This window comes from Calliopsis andreniformis, chromosome 2 (genome assembly GCF_051401765.1).
Source record: "Calliopsis andreniformis isolate RMS-2024a chromosome 2, iyCalAndr_principal, whole genome shotgun sequence".
NCBI classification, from domain to species: Eukaryota; Metazoa; Arthropoda; class Insecta; order Hymenoptera; family Andrenidae; genus Calliopsis; species Calliopsis andreniformis.
In genome coordinates this window covers 12,857,923-12,875,967 of record NC_135063.1, presented here as the reverse complement: position 1 = coordinate 12,875,967, position 18,045 = coordinate 12,857,923, and the positions used below count along the sequence as shown (strand labels likewise).

Genomic DNA, 18,045 nt, shown 5'->3' with positions numbered 1-18,045 from the left:
GCGTCACGGTGCTTGCCAAAGATAGAGAGACGTCGCGTTTGCGAAAAAAGGACACGTCCCACATATAAACAGAAGGGTAAACTCGTGTCTGATTCGGCCGCTCTTTGTTTCTCTACTGCGGTAACGACCGAGTGTTCGAAAATAAACTCTAGATGGCATCCTAATTTACAGGAACTCTATTAGTCGAGCAATAGAACCGCACATTCTTCTGAACCTGATTATTTAATCGTATACACACGGCCGCGAGCCGATATCCGACACACACACGCACTCGGCCCAACATCACAGTCACACGTAATATACCACACCACGTACACACACGCGACGCGTATCTCCACGCACAAGAAAGGGGTTAAGAAATAGAAGGGGGAAAGGTTTCAGAGAAAAATGAATGACCATCTTACAAAACAGGGGAAACGTTTTTGATCGCTCAGTGTCAGGATTTCTTTCGACAGATTCTCTACTCTTTCGTTATGGAAATGAAAATTGAAACTCGGTAATCTTGAGCGAATGACATCTGTTACCTGTATTGTAATGGTATGGTAAGGGAATGGAGCGTATTAGAGCGAAAGAACTGGGGAGAAAGCGAAGAGAGGAAAGAACACATTTCAGAAACAAAAATACACTAAAGGTGAACACATAATATGCTATGTGACAGACAGGTACAACCGCGCGTTCACTGTAAATAGAGAGAATACAGCATTAATTATACGGCAAAGTTCATCTTTATTATCATAACCTGTAATATATTTATTTGTCCGATCGTGAAAATATTTTACATAGTTTAAGAACCGAGGCTTCTGTTCCGTTTCTGAATTAGCCGCTATCGCGTACTGAGAGGGAGGCATTAGTCGCGTGTAACTAGAGACGAAAGAGCGCTCTTGTTTTGGTACGACGACAAATATTTTTCCAAGCGCTGCGAATACTGTTGTAAAAGCGTATACATGTAGCCTCTCCGACTAGTGCCTCAGGATAATTAGGAGCAAAATCGGAATAGGCGACGTCACGCTTTCGCGATCGATGCTGATCGTAGCTAATTTAGTATCAATTCTTTACCTGCGAATTTTTGGTTATCCTCTGTCAGCCTCGATCACGTGATCCTGCGGAGCACAACGAGCGTCTAACCTGTCTTCGTTCCGTTTTCAATATCTCGATCGAGTCGTTCGAAATGCATTGCGGTCTAGTGAAAGACGCTCGTTGTCCAAGGACGTCGACAAGCACAGTTTCGTTGGAGATAGCGATGCTTTATAGAATTATTATTGTTTTTATTTACGTTACACGAAGTATTTCTTTTTTTTTTTTTAAGTAGATAGTCGAGAATTGATTAAATCGGCAACCCATATGCGAATAACTGCGCGCGTGTCCTTTACCAGAGACACTCAAGATATGTGTAATGTACCCGTGACGAATTGCGAAACGACGTTTGTTTTCCGTTAACTTCCGACAACCTCGGTTATTACGAGGCTTTCAAGAGAATAGTTTATTTTTAGTCACGGATGCAAAGAAAAACCCTACCACCCATTAAAAATTCCTCTTTTATTTATTACCGATTAGCATGTAAGATGACGTTCTACCGACATATGCTATAATTATAAATACACCCTATATATAGTGGAGTAAGCGTTACATTACCTACATACCTACCTACCTATCCGTGCTTGACGGGTGAAACAAACAGATGAATCACGCAATCATACATTTAAGTTGCTATTTGGCACGTATACCTAAGTAATATACTAACATAAACAGTATGCAATAATAAATATGAGAAATTAAACATGATCTGTTTTACTCAGTCGTTCGATATAACATCCTCCCCCACATATGTCATATTTTCTGCGAAACGTAATGGCCTCTTATAGTCGTACAGAAGGATGAAGAATCGTTAGGAAGAGAAGGTATCAAGAGAGATCATTTCTATTCTTGGAAATAGGGTTTTATTTCAATTTCATGATAAATAAATTAACTGGCTTCGAGTGATAAACGCAGTAATAAAAACTGTTTGTAGATGTCTATACGAAAATACTGAAATCGTTTTATAGCAAAACATGGAAACAGATATGAAATATATTACGAAGCGAAGTTTCATGAACATCGAAGACATAGTTTAGCAAAATTTCATTCGGTAATTTTCAATCAATTTGTTGGTAATCTCAGACAGAAGACCGGAAATGACGTCTTAATGACTATTCACTGAAGGTTGCTGCACAGAAGCTTGTGCAGGAGATGGGTTTGACTGACTTGGACTATTTTGTTGTGGCACAGCGTTATTGTGAGCTGTCTGTGGTACTTGATTCACGACATTTTGTTGCTGAACAGGAGCTTGTGCTTGATTATGTTGAAGTGGAACTTGTCCCTGAAGGGGAATTTGCCCTTGTTGTTGTACTGGAAGTTGACCTTGCTGCTGCGGCATTTGCACCTGCTGATATTGCTGATTAGGTGGAACTTGACCATGGAATTGTTGCTGTTGGTAATGTTGTTGAGGCATTTGTCCATGAACTGGTTGGACTGGGACTGACGGATGCTGCTGCTGGGGAACCATAACTTGCGGTTGTTGTACGTACTGCTGTGGATGATCTTGGTCTTGGAATTGTTGATGATGATTTCCAAGATTCTGATTTGGACCTCTTGGGTCGACGTATTGTTGAGGAGGAACCGCTGTGTGTGCGTATTGTGGGAACTGCAAAGTATTAAAAAAGTTTATACCATAGGTTTCTTAATTCTTGGAAATATGCTTTTTAAAAAAAGTCAAACACGCTAAAAATATAATAAGAAACTCTTTGAAGGCTTAAAAATGATGCGTACAGATGTTTACAAGTAGATTCTGAATAAAATACGATTTGAAACATTACAATTACTTACCGCCTCGTGCTGTGCAGGTATATTACCTGGCGGGGGTGGTAGCTAACAACAGCAACAAAAAGTGCACAAGCTAATTATTGTCAATTACAAAAACAATACAAACAGCACATCTTACGGAACGAATAAAATAAATAAAGACTAATTACCAACAACATACTAACCTACGACATTTCTATCTATGAACAAAATAAACACGAGAATACTATGCTGTTAGAAATAATAAAGTCAAATTGTAATTGTTAAATACGTAAACTGGGCAAAAGATGGGTGTCATAACTAATAGCAATTAACATTTTCACTACACTTCACGTACTAACTGTTCAAATTGCAGGTTATTGTTAGTGTTAAACATGCTACTTATGAACTGTGTACTAAAGCATTCAGGGGATCAAAGACAATCAATATTCACTAAGTATATATAATCAGTAAATATTTTTACTGATGAAAAATAATCTCCTTTTAATTTTAGCTAAATTACAATACTTACCATTCCTTTTGCAATCAGTTTTTGTATTTCCTCTTGCTTGTGCCTTTCAAAAGCCTCAAATTCTTCCTGAGTATAAATCTGTTGTTCATCTAAACTCTGCCAACCTTCATCTCGTTGAAAGTCTGGCTTTTTCGTTTGCTCTAAAAATTCTTCATAGCTAAAATAATATCATAAAATAATGAAGATTATCTACAATGTATAATGATGATAAATACACACCTAATCAATCCATCTTTATTGAGATCAGCCTCATTAAATACATGCTCTCTCATCCTTTCCATCTCTTCAGCACGTTTCGTCAAATCATCTTGTGGCATTCCTTGGGCATAAAGTTTATCTAATTCTTTCAAAAAAAGCGTTTTGACTTCATCTTGATCCCATACTCCGTTACCATCGATATCTAAAATATTTGTTGCTCTATACTATTTAATGTTATAAAATATATCAAATAGTAATTTAATTTACCATGTAAGAAAAAAAATGTTCTAGGATTAAAATCTTCAGCTTCCATATGATCTTGTTTTTCCCATACTTCCTCTAATTGCTGCTTGCTACCTGGATGATGTACCTAAAAACCCAAAAATGCATTAATTTAATGAATATAAATAAAATGTATCCTGTAACTTACAGGTTCATGATGTTTCTGTTTTTCTTTCAATGCCTCTAATTCTTGTTCATATTTTTTCTTTTCTTCTTCATTCATTTCTATGATATGGAAAACAGAGTGTTATAAATCTACTGTAATCTGAAGAAATATGGATTTACATGTAATTTCTTACTTCTTAATTTTTCTTGTTCTTCATATTTCTTTTCCATTTCATGCTGTTTGAATTGTTCTCGTCGTTTTCTATCAGTTTCTGCTAAATCTTTTGTAGTCTATATTAAACAATAATCAAAAAATTACTTTTATTTATTGACCGTGAATTTGTTTGCTAAGACCCTTTGCCTACCTTTGCAATTAACTTTTTAAGATCTTGTATTTCAAATGTCCGCGTATTTGTGTGGTCGAGATGTTCAGGAATCTTTAAGTGATCAATGTCTAAATCATTTTTTAATTCATTCTCCTTTGTTGCAAGATGTCTCAATCTTTCTAATTCTTCTCGCTTTATTTCATCCAACCTTGACCTGACATTATGATTAACAAACTGTAGTTCTTCTGCTATTTTCCCTGTCTAGCAAAATAATCATTTGTGAATAAATATAAAACCGAAGTTTATGTTTGAGAATCAAGAGACCCTCCTTGCCATAACTTACACGTATATCTGCTTCGTTGGCTTTCTCCAATTTTTCACGGAAATCTGGATCGCTTTCCAATAGTTGAACCACTTCCATTAGGTACCTACGGTACTCCATGTCTGCCTATTTAAAATTACATGCTGTAAGTTTCGTTAATAAAATGAAAACTTCTTTCTTTTCTTCAAAATCATACCCCTTCATCCACATCTTCAATTTCATTTTCGTGTTCTCCATCCTTAGCCTTCGAGTTGACAGGTGGTGCAACGCATAATTGCACTGCCGCACTTATTAATGCAAATAGTAGGAAGTACTGCATAATTCTGCAACAAAGAGTTACACAGTTGTGCAAATAAATATCCACATGCTCTTGTAACAATCTTGAATAAATATGTAAGAATCAAATAAAGAAATATAAAATTGGTATGTAAGAATTATATTTCACCACTATAATCCATTTATCTCAATCCAATGATCTCATGAAAGTGATCTTATCTTATTACTGTTCCCTATTTTTCATTGATTGTATTCCCGTCAAAAATATCGATAAGAGTACTAATAAAGACGGAAATGAGAACAGATGTTCTACTAAAAAGAAACAGATGTTCTATACCGCCAAAATTATTACGAGAAATCTCGTCGAGGAGTATATGCGTTTTAAACATACTATCGAATGCGCGTCAATAATTTCAACAGCTGACAAAACGATGCAGAAACATGTGGAGTGAAACTTCATGCAATAATTATACGTAGAGAAATGCGACAATGTTTCCCCATGAAAAATATTAATAATCCAATGATTAAAAAGGGTATCGAGGAATTTAAAGTCGAACAAATCGAATGAGGTCACGTACAAAAAAATACACATACAAAGAATTCTTGGTTTAATATCAGGTTTACCGTTATTTCAATTACTGCGGTGAAAGTAGTAGAGATGTGTGAATTTTCACTCGATTTACAACAGACGGCTCGCTATTCTCACTTAAAATCTAACCAATGAAAGTAGACCTTCATGCACGAGTAAGTAATCGTAATCGTATTCAATAAACTTACACGATTGATGATCAGTCGCGCGCAAAATAGTAAAGTGAAAGTACAGGAATACGCACCAGAAGGAAGTAAAAATAGTCTGTGGAAACGTTTCGGTGACGATGTATTCACGACGAACGAGCAGAGACTGTAACACGCGGCTACGACGTTTGTTTCTGAAATGAATAATGACGTGTACCTCGGGAACAGAATTTTTGTTGGACAATAAAAGATCCACGGGTTTTCCCCACTCGTCGTACTGTCGGAACTAACCACTAACGTATGTCCGAGATTGATATGGAGTGACGTCAAGACCGCAATAAAAATTTAGAAAATGCAAGGGAAGCAATACGTGGAGCGGTGGTACTGATCAGTACCGGTCAGTACTGATTGGTACTGATTTATTCACGATATTCTGTCTCAGCTACTCGTCGTCATTTCGTTTGTACTCGACTGGATGTTGCGTTACAGAACTTACGCCATTTTTGTACTAGATGGCGCAAGACGTGTCTCAGTCGCGTCGAATTTCCCGCTTTTATCGGTGAAGTATGGGTTCTAAATTGTGCAGGGAGAGAGAGAATACCTGTTTAATTGATGGTGGAGCACTAGGTATACGTGAATTAATAAGTTTAGAAATGGAAGTCTACGCAGATAGTGAAAGGATCGAATTCACGCTCACAGAGTAGAGTGTATATGGAACCAAGCCTATGACCACACCTTTAATCGATGTAAACTACCATAGAGTAAAAGAAACTTGCTCTCTTCGCAATCGTACTGCGCAAAGTGCAAGCTAAAGATTGAGAATAATTCTATACCCAAGCGCCAACGTAATTCAAGTCCTTTTTTGTTATTTTTCAGGAGAGTTGAATACCAAATGTAGTTACGTACTAATTTCATAACATAGTATTTGAAGTAATTTATACATACTATTAAATTTCTCTCACCTATAACGTAACTTAACTAAATTCCTGTTATTCTAAAAAAAAAACGAAGGAGAAACCAGTAGAATCCTATAAAAAACATAATTTGAAAAAAAACTGACTGGAGTTAGTCTGACTCTCAAGTACAGGATTAATCGTTTTATTGAAAGCATAGAAAAGCTTGCGTGAATATTACATCCTCATTTAGCAATAGAAAGGAAAATTGCTCGCGGTAAGACGCCTCTAAGACATAATTTATTGGACAATGTCGAAAGGGAAGATTTACTTTACTCGAGAGGGCGCAGAAGATAAACGAAAAGGCGCATGGGAGAAAGCCAGTGGTCCGGAAATACCGTGACGCGTAATCGTGGTCTCGCGCGCGGCTTTCAAGAGGAAAATGGCAGAGGATGGCTCGTGAACGATCGCGGCCACCCCAGCGAACACTCGAGAACCCGTGAACCTTTGAATTCCTCGAACGGTCATTAGGACGAAAGTATACCTGTGTCTACGATCCCTCGTAGACCTGTTACCCTGGGACAATGCCCGCCCCGACAAGTGTTTTTCGTATCTGATTGACCCATCTTTGGACGGAACACTCCGACAAACGGCTAATTTTTCTTGGATCTAACGACCTTCGTATACCTGACTTACTCCTCCCTCCTTCGTTCGCCCCCTTTGTCTTTTCGACTTTGTCCCCCTTTCGCCTTAGGTAACGTCTCCCCCAGGACTGCAGAGTCACGTGTGCACACCACGGAAGCAACTCGATCTCTTACTCATCGCTAGACCTTTTCAAACTTCGCTTCTCTCTTTTCTCTCCTATGCGCAGTCAATTATTTCGCCCCGTCGAACAGGATGAACTAGTTCCACGTGAACCTTATTTGTTCTCCCTTGCACTTCTGTCTTGCGTGGGCGTTGATGTCTCTCCCCTTGCACGCGGAAAGCTGGCGAAAATTCCCAGTAATCTGTGTACAATGTGTACGTTACAGCGAGAGAAGGCTGCTGGGAAACGGGTTCCAGGGAGCCGTTGTCCGAGTGTACGAAAAAATTCTCGGTATACGTCGGGATATAACGGAAGCAGCTAAATGCTTAAACGCTCGAAATTCAGGCTTAAATGCCGCTGATTACAGTAGGAGGGAAATGAGAGGTTGCACGACGGACGGACTCGTGCTAGTCGCGTCTCGCGCTTCGCGGTAGAGATCGTTGGCAAAGGCAGCCGCGCGTACTGGTTTGAATCCTTCCTCGAATCGGCCCGATAGATGATCACTCTCCTTTCGATCGTGCTGGACAGACGCGGCCCGTTTTCCGATTCGAAAGCTTCGCCTTGGCTCGATCGTTCGCCATGACACGAATCTCGATCACTGGCAGGTTTCGTTTCGTCTCAATGCACCGTGTTTTCATATTTCCTCGCAAGTGTCAGTTCCCTTCTCTCGATCACTTGTGAAGAGAAGAGCATTCTTTTGGTTCGAGGAAACCACTGTATACTTTGTACTTTATGGTGATTAGAGTCTTATTACTCTATTAAATGTATTGTATTAATAGTCATACATGTGAACAGGTTTTGGAAATTGGTTGACGTTCTTGGCATACTGTTTTAAAGTATTCTAAAGAGTTCTTAAAAGTTAATAGATGAATTGAAAAGATAATCTGTACGAGAAGCGTCATGGATTCTAAACCGAGGCAACAGTTGCGTGATGGAAAGCAGAGATCATTACGGAAGAAATTCAAATAAACCATTCCCGATCCGAGGCTCTTCAAGAGCGTAGAAAAGCGTGAAATCGTCAGCGTAACCGGAGCTGTAAACGAGCGTTTAGGATATCTATGGAAGATCTCGGGCAGAGAACAAGCAATTGCTTTCTCGAAAGAGTCGTTGCCATGAAAGAGATTTGAAGGACAGTCTGAATGAATTTCAGCGTGCTTCCTCCCTGCCCAAACGTTTTTGCACTAAGATGCTTGCGATATCCTCGCTCCTGGATCACCGACACCATCGATGAAGATAACGCACTGAACTCGTGCGTTAGTTTGATCTTCGCGGTAAGGATGAACCTCTACTCATATACTGCAGAAGAAGAAAAGAAGAAGAAGGAGAAAGACAGTGGAGGAGCTATGAAACTAAAGAAACGATTATAAATCAGGAAGCAAGAGAAAGAAAGAAGGATCCAGAAGGTGAAAAGGCAGCGGTACAGGTAAAACAAAAAGATTGGAAAAAATTGAAAACCAGTCTCGCGCGGTTGGTAGCTCGGAGTCTAGCAGACTGCGAGTGGACTCGCTCTCTTCTCTTTTTCCACCACCATCTTGCTATCAACAACCACCACCACCACCGTGTTCGGTAACGACTTACGGTAACAACGGCTGCAGCAGCAGAACCACCACCACCACCACCACCACCACGGGCTCGCTTGGCTACCAAGGCCAACACCTCCTTTTCCTCCTCCTCCTTCTCTTCCTCCTCCTGCTTCACCTCTTTCCCTTTCCGCTTCTCCGTTTCTCTCGGTCCACGTCTTTTCTTAATTCAGTCCAATGAGAGCCGCTCTTCGATTCGTCGCACCCGTCACAGATCTGTCCCTGTCGTCGACTTCCAGAGGATACCTTTTCCTCTCCTTCGTCGCTCGAGTCGACCTCGCGACCAGTGTGCCGCCGATCTCTCGCCTCGCGCCATCCTCTCGTCCACTCTGGGATTGGAATTTCGCGAACCGGTCCGAGCGCGACGCAAGGAACGCCCAGAAGACGATCGATGCACCGAGAAAGTGTTCGCTAGCGCGATCGAGTTCGTCAGTGGGTACCGTGGCTGAAGGATACTGTGTCCTGGACGAGTGACGTTGACGTTGGCGCTCCCCCGTGAGAACGTGGACAGGGAGTACTTTTCGAAGAGAAGAGGCAGGAATCTCTGTCGCGAAACTTGCAGCTACACGAAGGATACAGCTTGCGGAGGAAATATGTCTCGTAACAGTCGCAACGCCAACCGGTTGCGCGCTCTTAAAATAGTTGCCCGCGCATAGGTTTACCGCTCTATCCGCCGCGCCGCTCGCTTGCTGGATACACGTCGCAAGACTGCCAGGTAAATATCGAGGAACCTTCCTCGCCTTATTTCAAGCGAGAACTGGAGATTGCTACTTTGAAGCTGGGTATCTGGTCTCGTCGAACTAGTCCATCAAGGGGACCGATCCTCCTCACCAATTTATTCGCAATTGTGCTTTCAATGTTTCCATTCTTGCCACAATCGACCAACAATAGACTGTAATGGGCTATAAATAGAAAGCTTCTTTCTCTTCGCTGTGACGCTGTCTAAGTTAGGTTGTACTGGATTTTCTATGTCCTTCATGATTTGTGAAACATTTTCCTCTACTAGTGTTTGAAACATGTCGAAGTTTCGACACTGAAGGAGATCCATCCATGCATTTCGTAACACACACACTCTCTCTGTTGCTCCGTTCCCAGGCGATATCGGTTTCTCGAGAAACATTTATCTTGTCCGCGAGCACGCGCTTATGGTCAGCCATTTCACGATTGATCAAGTCCTCCTTTTCTAGTGCTTCCAAGAAGCAAAAGGAGGATGAGTCGAAGCGATGGTCCACCTCTGTTGCGTTTCTGGATAAACTGCGTCCATTAGAAGCTCGTCGATAATAATGTGAAAGACTGTTTTCCACGAACTCTCACGCAGTTAATGTATTGAGTCACTTGAGTCATCTGCCAGTTTCGACGAGATGTTCTTCTGAACTGAAAAAGAAGAAAAAAGAAGACAGATGAAGTCAGGTGGGGGAAGTAAAAGATTCGAAAGCTCTGTCGATGGCGAGGCGAACGTAGGTAGACGCCACGGTGCCTACCACGAAGGCGATTGCCGTTTGTTATTGAAGCTATTCCATCGCCTCGGGCCAGAACAAGGCGAGGCTGTAAGCACGTCTGTCCCTGGACGATGACGACCGTTTACGTTTCAATCCAACTGGAATTTTTCTAAAACCATTCCGTTTGTAGTCTCAATACGCGAGAGCGTGCGTGCACGCACGCGGCGCCTCCATCGTGATTCCCTCGTTGCATAGGACATCCACTGCATTCCAATTAGCTGCTCCAAGAAATAAAAATTGCAGTCTTCCCTGCGGAATCGCAACGACGTGATTTCGACTGGGCAAAGACACTGTCGCGACTTTCTTTTTTCCTAGGGAAAACTAGAGAAAAATAATTCAGAGTATATGGGGCGAAGCGAAACTCGAAAGATCCACCTGTTGCGACCGACTGAGATCCACTAACCAGGTCGGTTGACTCACTTAGTGGTTCAGGGGGGCGAAAAGTAGAGATTTAATGAAATGGCGCTTAGTCCAAGGGTGGTATAGGATTAAACGAGAAGCGACAAAGAGAATGGGCAACAATTACCTGAAAGGAGTCATCGTAAAACCGCTCCGTGCGGCACTCGTTTATGGCTGCACCTCTCGAGTCCTAAAGTGAGGACACCGCGTGAAAAACCAGGCTGGAGTCCTCGATCCTGTTAGTCGGCTAAAGTTCAGTTGCGCAGGACAGGTGTCGGCGATAAGTCGCGCGAAGACGCGCCGACTCAAATTTTCGAATTCTTTGCGTGGAACATAAGACGCAGTAGTGTGCAGATTCTGTTTCTTCGAGTGCATTACCGTCGTTGTGTTTAACGATAACAAGAGTCGCCAAGTGAAGTATTGACACAGCGAATAGAGGAGCTCGTAATAGCTTTTGCGAGGTAATGTTCGAACAGAACGCAATTTTTCCCGGTTCGACGCGCATAACGGGTCATTGGAATGGAATTCCTTTCCAATAATAATACATTCGAACTGTCGTAGGACGTAATTATGCAGGATATAAATAGCTGGCTGATTGGCGCGTTCGAAAGCTGTAATTACGACGCGCGCGCAATCATTTTGCATCGAATTAGCGTGCATTGCGTCTTCGTGGTTACTTCTGCGTTAGATCGGGATGTTATATCGATAACGTGATAATCACTTGCACAGGGAATTAAAAATTCGTTCTTCTCATCAGGCTCCTCTGTCAGCGACATTCTGACTCACATTCATGAATATTCTTAATACCCTTAATCGAGCTTCATGGTCGTAATGAATGTACGCGATTCACGATCTTCCGTAGACACGTGTCTTCTTGCTTCTTCGCAGCGTCGCATTGTTGTCAAGAATTAACACTAATTTATGCCCAATTCCCCTTGGAGGTCTAAGTTCAAGGGTCAGCCTCAGACACAAATCTATAAGGTGCAAACAGAAAGCATCACGTATGGCTAATAAAGAAATCTGTTTCCTCAGAACACGATGACGAGTTGGAGCAGGACACTGGCCGCAAGTATCATTGGAATCTTCCTTGTGGCGGCGATGAGGAAGTACACAGAGGCTTGCAACGAAGCGATCTGCGCCAGCGTCGTGAGCAAGTGCATGTTAACGCAGAGCTGCAAGTGTGATCTCGTCACCTGTACCTGCTGCAAGGAATGCTTCTCTTGCCTCAGTTATCTCTACGACGAGTGTTGCTCATGCGTAGGTGAGTCTCGTGGAGAGTCTCTCCAGATTTTCTCCAAAATAGTTTCATGACTAATGCCCTATGTCTCGGTGCTTCCAGACCTCTGCCCCAAACCAAACATTACGGACAATCCGCTGAGCAAGAAATCTCACGTGGAGGATTTCAGCGAACCAATGCCTGGCCTCTTTCAAGCGTTGACCGCTGAACCTGATCCTCACGAACGCTGGCTCACCTTCACGTTTCCGGTGGACTTCGACATGTCCCTGTTCACGCCGAAGCACGAGAAGGAAATGAAGTACCACATGCGTGCGTATCGCGATCTCTATGAATACACCATGGCTGGAGTCTGAAAATCAGCTGAAACTGCTAACATTGCTAAACTTGTATACACAGTCTTACATGATGTATATAGTATGTAGCAATTTTAGCAGTCTCATTTAATTTCGGACTCTCGCCTGTGTGTACAGCTTCATCAAGTATTAGCAGCTTCGGCTGAATTTCGGCTCTCTTCTTGCAGAAACCACCGAGGAGGAGGTGCACCCGCTGAAGCCCAACGTAATGACAGTAAATTGTACCGTTGCCTTCATGGCACAGTGTAACTCCTGGAACAAGTGTCGGGCGTCTTGCCAAAGCATGGGTGCCACCAGTTACAGATGGTTCCACGATGGTTGCTGCGAATGCATAGGAGACACTTGCATCAATTATGGTATCAACGAGTCGAGATGCATACACTGTCCGCTGGATAAGGAAGAGGATGATCTGAAGGACCAATATAATGACTATGGTCAGGACGAAGATGATCTAGCAGACGACGAGATCGATTAATGTCATCAGTTTTGACGTTATGGCAACGTTTGCGCTTATCGAAACGAGATATATGTATATTATGGCTGCGCCAACGTGCGTGAATTCCCGGTGACAAGACTTTCATCGAATCAATTACGAACTTACGACACTTGTACTCGCTCGTGAAGTTTGTGGATTCAACGAGGCGTTACGGAAACGTTTCGTTCAAGGATTTGTTGAAATGTAGATGATAGTAGTGGTGAACCAAGCTGCCTTGAAAAGGGCTTTGTTCGTTAGGAGGTGCAATTAAATTGATAACGTCCGAAGTGGCTTAAAGCCATTGATGCTCGACGTAAATAGTGATATCGTGTCGGTATTTTATTAAGACGCAGTAAAGTGTCGGCCAGATGCAGAGGTCTTTTAAACTGACTGACTACAGCATGACTTTAACGTCGTAGCGATTGAAAAGTCATCGCTCGTTCTTTTTAATTGTTACATATGTATGTAAGTAGTTTTATAGTGTCAAACGTTTTATTTTTTGTGCCATATAAGTGAAGTTGTACATGTATCGGTTTGACCAATTGACACGCATACTTTGCCCGCCGACTATCGTTTGAATATGGTTTAAATGGTAAACGTTGTCCGTATTCCTCTAACGTCTTGTTCCTACCACAAACAGTGAATAATGCATGCCCCAAGAAAAACAGAGAATATATTTAAACAAAGTCGAAAGGATAGTCAGAACGCGCAGTTTAGAGGAGCATGGACGATATGTACCATTACTGTTGTATATATGGATAGTTAGGTCGGAGGGAATTATAGTTTATATGATATGGTTTAATACTGTACTTGATTATGCCAATGCACAATATTGAGACAATACAAAGGATTTGAATAGGAATATCCGAAATTTCCAATCCATGCAGTTAAATGTAAATAACAACATTAGTATGTACGGACACTTAACACTGGAAATTTCATTAAAATTTTACGGTATTGAAGCGAAGAATAAAACCCGAGATTCCAATTTCATTATAGAAATAACAATATACTGTTCTCCCCTGCAAATTACTGACGGACTAGAGAGGGAAAACGGTATCGGTATCGAGTAATTGTTCGTCGTTAAATTAGTGTAAACAATTAAAAAAAGAACGCTATAATGAACTTTCATAAATAACTTCATTCTGTGGTACGTTTCATTTTTCGAATGATTATGTACCGATATATCGCATAATATGATATAAACACACTCATTCAACTCTACTTTGATATACTGATCGTCGAATGCCGCGTTTCACGCGGTCTCTCAACGATCACATGCATTTAATGGATAAACGCACTATAAATGCGCGTCATTGTGTCACGCTTATAAATATAATTAATGAACGATTTTGATCGTTCCCGTTTATAAACGACGACTGGATTCAAAAGAAAGCATAAATTTTGGCCCGCAAATTCTAAGTATTTATACAGGCGGATGCTCATCCTGTGTTTCACTGCTTTCCGGTAGTTTAATAAAGGGTAAATCACTACCACTCCACATCGAATACAATTGAGATCTTGCGCATTCCTGAAATGATCGAAGTTGTAATGAGCAATGAATACGTAACGATAGCTCTTAAATTAATATTCTACGATGATAATAAATATATAGTCTAATCGTATATTACCCCACCACCAGCACCCTCGGAACCAGAACGACTATGGGCTGATATGCAGGAATCTGTTGAAGAACTACTTTTACGAGATGGCAGTATATCTACGGTACCTAATAGAAAAATGATAGAATATTATAGGCAATCATCCTCCTTAATAGGTTTAACGTACACACTTACCATGCTCGACATCTCTATGATCACTATGCGAATGAATGCTATCTTTACTGTCTCCGTGACTACCACTGGCTCCACTTTGCTCTACACAAAATACAATTAACTTATTACAGTACTAAAACAAGATAGTTAAAATCGTACCTGAATCTCTTTGCTCTCCGCTGTGCGCACTTTGATCACTCTCGCGGCGTCCAGACTGATCGGAATGATCACTCGAATGAGAATCGTGCGGCCAACACCGAGAAGAGCCTACTTTACGAGATCCTGGCCAAATGGTTGAGTCATAACTCGAGTCGAAATTGCACGTTGTTAAAGTAACACCCGGAATATGCTGATTGGTGTAAGCAGATAGTTGATTTAAAGGTCTAACTCCTGTGTAGATAATAAATAACATTTATTCTTGCAATAAATAATGGTAACAGATAGCATTCTCTCTTCTTATACATACCTGGCTTGCAAGATAGCAACTGAATTGCCTCCTGTAGACCATCCTGACTAGCCATGGTAGATGTTTTCCATATAGTATCAGGTGTAGTGGACCTACTTCTATCTTGATGAGGAACTCTTAAACGCGATCTTACGTCTTGCCGCGGCCAGTCTGTGATATTTCTACAATCCCACGGCATAGACCATCTTCTCATTGTATTCTCTAATACTTCGCCTGACATTTCTGCTGCTGCTGTTTCAGACCACCTCCTCTGAACCTGTGTAGAAAATGAAGCATTTGCAGAACGTCAATGATGATTAATATTTACTTCAAATACGAGTTTACCTGCAGAGGAAATAAAGGATATGGTAAAGGTGACCTGTGACAATTTTGCACTGACTGTTGCGTTGATGATAATGATACTGGTGGTGGTGAACTATATAATCTTTCAAAACATTGCTGGAGAGACGCAATATCACACTCTGCCGTACCACTTTGAGAGCAAGAACATTCTGCCATTCCACCTATGGCAACCATTTACGAAGCATTATAAATGGAAAGATAGGTGACACAAAATTAACTCCTCTTTCCTTACCTAGGCATTCGCAGCAAGCCACACAAAACTGGTATTGCAGATTAATGAAAGTTAATAGATTATCTCTAAGTATGTCCTGAAAATGATAATGCTATAAACAATATAAAATAACATCAGGTATAGTATGTCTATTGTTACATACATGTTTATCTCCTTCGTGTTCTCTGGTATCGTGGTCTTTTAATGCTGAAATAATATGATTCTTCACTGTGTTACTTGCTATATAAGTTGCTCTTGTAAGCTCTTCCCATCCAGCAAGACACTGTCCTGTTAATCTGCATTGTGCCAATGTATCATGAGCAGACAAAAGAGTTTGTAAAGACTGAGCCAACTTTGTACCAGCTGTGCATAGGCCATTGAGCGTCTATTTTAAAGATAACCATATATTTCTTGCCTTCACGATATTAAAGGTAAAGGATAAATATGAGTTACAAACCTGTAAGTACACGAGCCAATGGCCAAGACACTCATTTACCTCCAACTGAAGTTTAGATACTTGATTGTCATTGGACTTTGGTTCTATTCCGCCTTCTGCCATATTAACATTCTTAGATTTTGGATTTTGGAGTAAATTTAGTCACCTATGGATACAACGAAACACTAACACCCCTCATTTCTGTTATTTAAAATTAATTTAGGAAGTTGTACACATAATAGAAGATGGTGAACATAAAACGATTAGCTGACAGAAAACAAGAATAAATGTAGCAACAAGAACATCTTGAAATAATTTATTCCATTCTAAAAGAGTGAACTTTTTAATAAAAAGTATTGTAAAACAGCCACTAACATGTTTTATCTTTGTTGGTGTATTCTCTGGGGTCAATTAACGTGCGAAAGAGGAATCACAGACGCGTCGGCGTCCAAGCACATTTACCGGCACCATCGTAACCCGGCTTGTGCATACCTCACCACTTGAAATCAACGATGCAAGAACCGAAATGAATCCGCGTACGCGGTTGCGCTCATCTGTGGTTGTAATCTTTTACGAGGACATTTAATACGAAATATCTTGACTAGATGCCGCCCACTGATCTGTATATACGTGTTGGAAACGGTATTCGGCTTCCAAACGTAGGAAGACTCTGTGACTAATTGAGTCGCGCCATTTTGTAGCATAAACCATATGCACCATCTGAACGGAGTCAATGGTACTAAAATTTTTTAAATTCATATCACAGTGTGTGTGTACTTGTCTATGTTTATATGCATACCTGTCACCACATTCGATGCTAGTTAATTTTCTATTTTTATTCAAAATATTTAATATCGATTAAAAAAATCGATAAAAACGAGACTAGCAAAATGATTTTTTTCAAATATTCAGTGAATCTGTAGCTTGAACTAGTCTGTGCATTCTCCAGTCACTTTTTACTTTTACTCTTTTTATCACCATCGCATTTACATACAATATGAATTGTATGGATTAGTGAAATTCTAATTTGGTATAAGTACATTCTACCTGCATTGTATATTTAATTCGACTTTCTCTCAATTAATGTAAAATCAGGGAAACAATTAGCACGGACAGAAAGTCCTCAGTCACTCCGCAATTTTGGATCTATATCAATCACGTGCTCGTTTGAACGCTTAAATTTGATTGCTCATCTTTTCGCTGTTAGAGCGAAACGTCGTGTCTTTGTTTCTTTGAGAAATCGAAAGAAGACACGAGGTTCGTCGAGGTGAAAGGGGCCTGAGTGTGGTACTGTGACGCAGCTACTGATAAGGAAGAAAAAGACAGAACAAGAGTCTGAAGGAGGGAAGGAGAAAGTTGTAGGAGAGAAGGAAAGAGGCGGGAAATATTGAAAGGAGAGAATCGTGGAGTGGAAACGCGATCGCGAACGAGGAACAGAGAGCTGATGAGTGAGAGACAAGTGGGGAGACCGATGTGGTAAGAGACAGAAGGGAGGAGCTTAACGGTAAAGTTGGTGTAACCTTATAGTGGTGTTTTTCAACCTTTTTTCTCTGCTGCTACCACCCTACGTTCGGATATCCCTTTTGCGGTATCCCTGTTCAGATAGACGGGGCACTCGCGACACGTGCTTCGTGTGGGAATAACGAAAACAATAAAGAAAGTCCATACGAACGCGCGCATGGAACAGCATTGTCTGTGATTTCCAGACTTTTTCTCGTATTTTAACTATTTACTTACCTTTAACGAAACTACAATAGAGGACAGATATTTACTCTCCGATTAAACAGTCGCTGACGCAAAAAGTCCACGAATTCTGCAATCACACGATTTGTGATAGATGTTCGTTATTACATATACTTTCTATGTTATTGGGAAACATCATGAAGTATAAATAGAGCGAGGAGAATCAGGAAGCGATGGCAACAGGAGGAAAGCGGCACATTTCAATTCTATGTGCTCTTGTTAATTTTAATTCGTGAAT

At 40.9% G+C, this 18,045-nt stretch overlaps 3 protein-coding genes across 10 annotated transcripts; 1 reads left to right on the top strand and 2 right to left on the bottom strand.

The window, feature by feature from the left end:
* Positions 1 to 1,914: 1,914 nt before the first annotated feature.
* Positions 1,915 to 6,061, bottom strand: Nucb1 (Nucleobindin 1). 6 transcript variants are annotated; one of them, XM_076392403.1, is made up of 12 exons: positions 5,885 to 6,061; positions 5,692 to 5,787; positions 4,779 to 4,905; positions 4,604 to 4,708; positions 4,300 to 4,521; positions 4,129 to 4,225; positions 3,978 to 4,054; positions 3,815 to 3,917; positions 3,569 to 3,749; positions 3,350 to 3,506; positions 2,863 to 2,904; positions 1,915 to 2,680 (listed from the first exon to the last, which is right to left on the bottom strand). In XM_076392403.1, exons 3-12 carry the CDS (start codon positions 4,899 to 4,901, stop codon positions 2,180 to 2,182), a joined length of 1,608 nt encoding a protein of 535 aa, XP_076248518.1. In that variant the 5' UTR covers positions 4,902 to 4,905; positions 5,692 to 5,787; positions 5,885 to 6,061; the 3' UTR covers positions 1,915 to 2,179. The 6 variants fall into 6 exon arrangements, with proteins under 6 accessions (XP_076248518.1, XP_076248519.1, XP_076248522.1 ...); XM_076392404.1 differs by having other exon boundaries at positions 5,692 to 6,061; XM_076392407.1 differs by lacking the exon at positions 5,692 to 5,787 and having other exon boundaries at positions 5,811 to 6,061.
* A 3,387-nt stretch (positions 6,062 to 9,448) lies between these two features.
* LOC143187985 (twisted gastrulation protein homolog 1-A) lies at positions 9,449 to 12,844 on the top strand. The gene is made up of 4 exons (XM_076392050.1): positions 9,449 to 9,586; positions 11,802 to 12,030; positions 12,109 to 12,315; positions 12,527 to 12,844. Exons 2-4 carry the CDS (start codon positions 11,808 to 11,810, stop codon positions 12,832 to 12,834), a joined length of 738 nt encoding a protein of 245 aa, XP_076248165.1. The 5' UTR covers positions 9,449 to 9,586; positions 11,802 to 11,807; the 3' UTR covers positions 12,835 to 12,844.
* Positions 12,845 to 14,126: 1,282 nt separating this feature from the next.
* LOC143187955 (uncharacterized) lies at positions 14,127 to 16,665 on the bottom strand. Of its 3 annotated transcripts, none has more exons than XM_076392045.1 (10): positions 16,440 to 16,665; positions 16,086 to 16,230; positions 15,792 to 16,013; positions 15,650 to 15,740; positions 15,400 to 15,578; positions 15,076 to 15,331; positions 14,769 to 14,999; positions 14,631 to 14,711; positions 14,466 to 14,563; positions 14,127 to 14,365 (listed from the first exon to the last, which is right to left on the bottom strand). In XM_076392045.1, exons 2-10 carry the CDS (start codon positions 16,185 to 16,187, stop codon positions 14,261 to 14,263), a joined length of 1,365 nt encoding a protein of 454 aa, XP_076248160.1. In that variant the 5' UTR covers positions 16,188 to 16,230; positions 16,440 to 16,665; the 3' UTR covers positions 14,127 to 14,260. The 3 variants fall into 3 exon arrangements, with proteins under 3 accessions (XP_076248160.1, XP_076248162.1, XP_076248161.1); XM_076392047.1 differs by having other exon boundaries at positions 15,650 to 15,725; positions 16,440 to 16,664; XM_076392046.1 differs by lacking the exon at positions 16,440 to 16,665 and having other exon boundaries at positions 16,086 to 16,373.
* Between the last annotated feature and the right edge of the window lie 1,380 nt (positions 16,666 to 18,045).

Bases quoted from the DNA above. Each gene is read 5' to 3' on its own strand.
- Nucb1 (XM_076392404.1), bottom strand. From the start codon at position 4,901: ATGCAGTACTTCCTACTATTTGCATTAATAAGTGCGGCAGTGCAATTA. The intron at 3,918-3,977 runs GTAAGTTACAGG...TTGGGTTTTTAG, and splicing joins AACAGAAACATCATGAACCT to GTACATCATCCAGGTAGCAA. The intron at 3,750-3,814 runs GTAAATTAAATT...CAAATATTTTAG, and splicing joins AACATTTTTTTTCTTACATG to ATATCGATGGTAACGGAGTA.
- LOC143187985 (XM_076392050.1), top strand. From the start codon at position 11,808: ATGACGAGTTGGAGCAGGACACTGGCCGCAAGTATCATTGGAATCTTC. The intron at 12,031-12,108 runs GTGAGTCTCGTG...CGGTGCTTCCAG, and splicing joins CGAGTGTTGCTCATGCGTAG to ACCTCTGCCCCAAACCAAAC. The intron at 12,316-12,526 runs GTGCGTATCGCG...CTCTTCTTGCAG, and splicing joins GGAAATGAAGTACCACATGC to AAACCACCGAGGAGGAGGTG.
- LOC143187955 (XM_076392045.1), bottom strand. From the start codon at position 16,187: ATGGCAGAAGGCGGAATAGAACCAAAGTCCAATGACAATCAAGTATCT. The intron at 15,741-15,791 runs GTATGTAACAAT...TATTGTTTATAG, and splicing joins AACACGAAGGAGATAAACAT to CATTATCATTTTCAGGACAT. The intron at 14,712-14,768 runs GTACGATTTTAA...TATTTTGTGTAG, and splicing joins CGGAGAGCAAAGAGATTCAG to AGCAAAGTGGAGCCAGTGGT.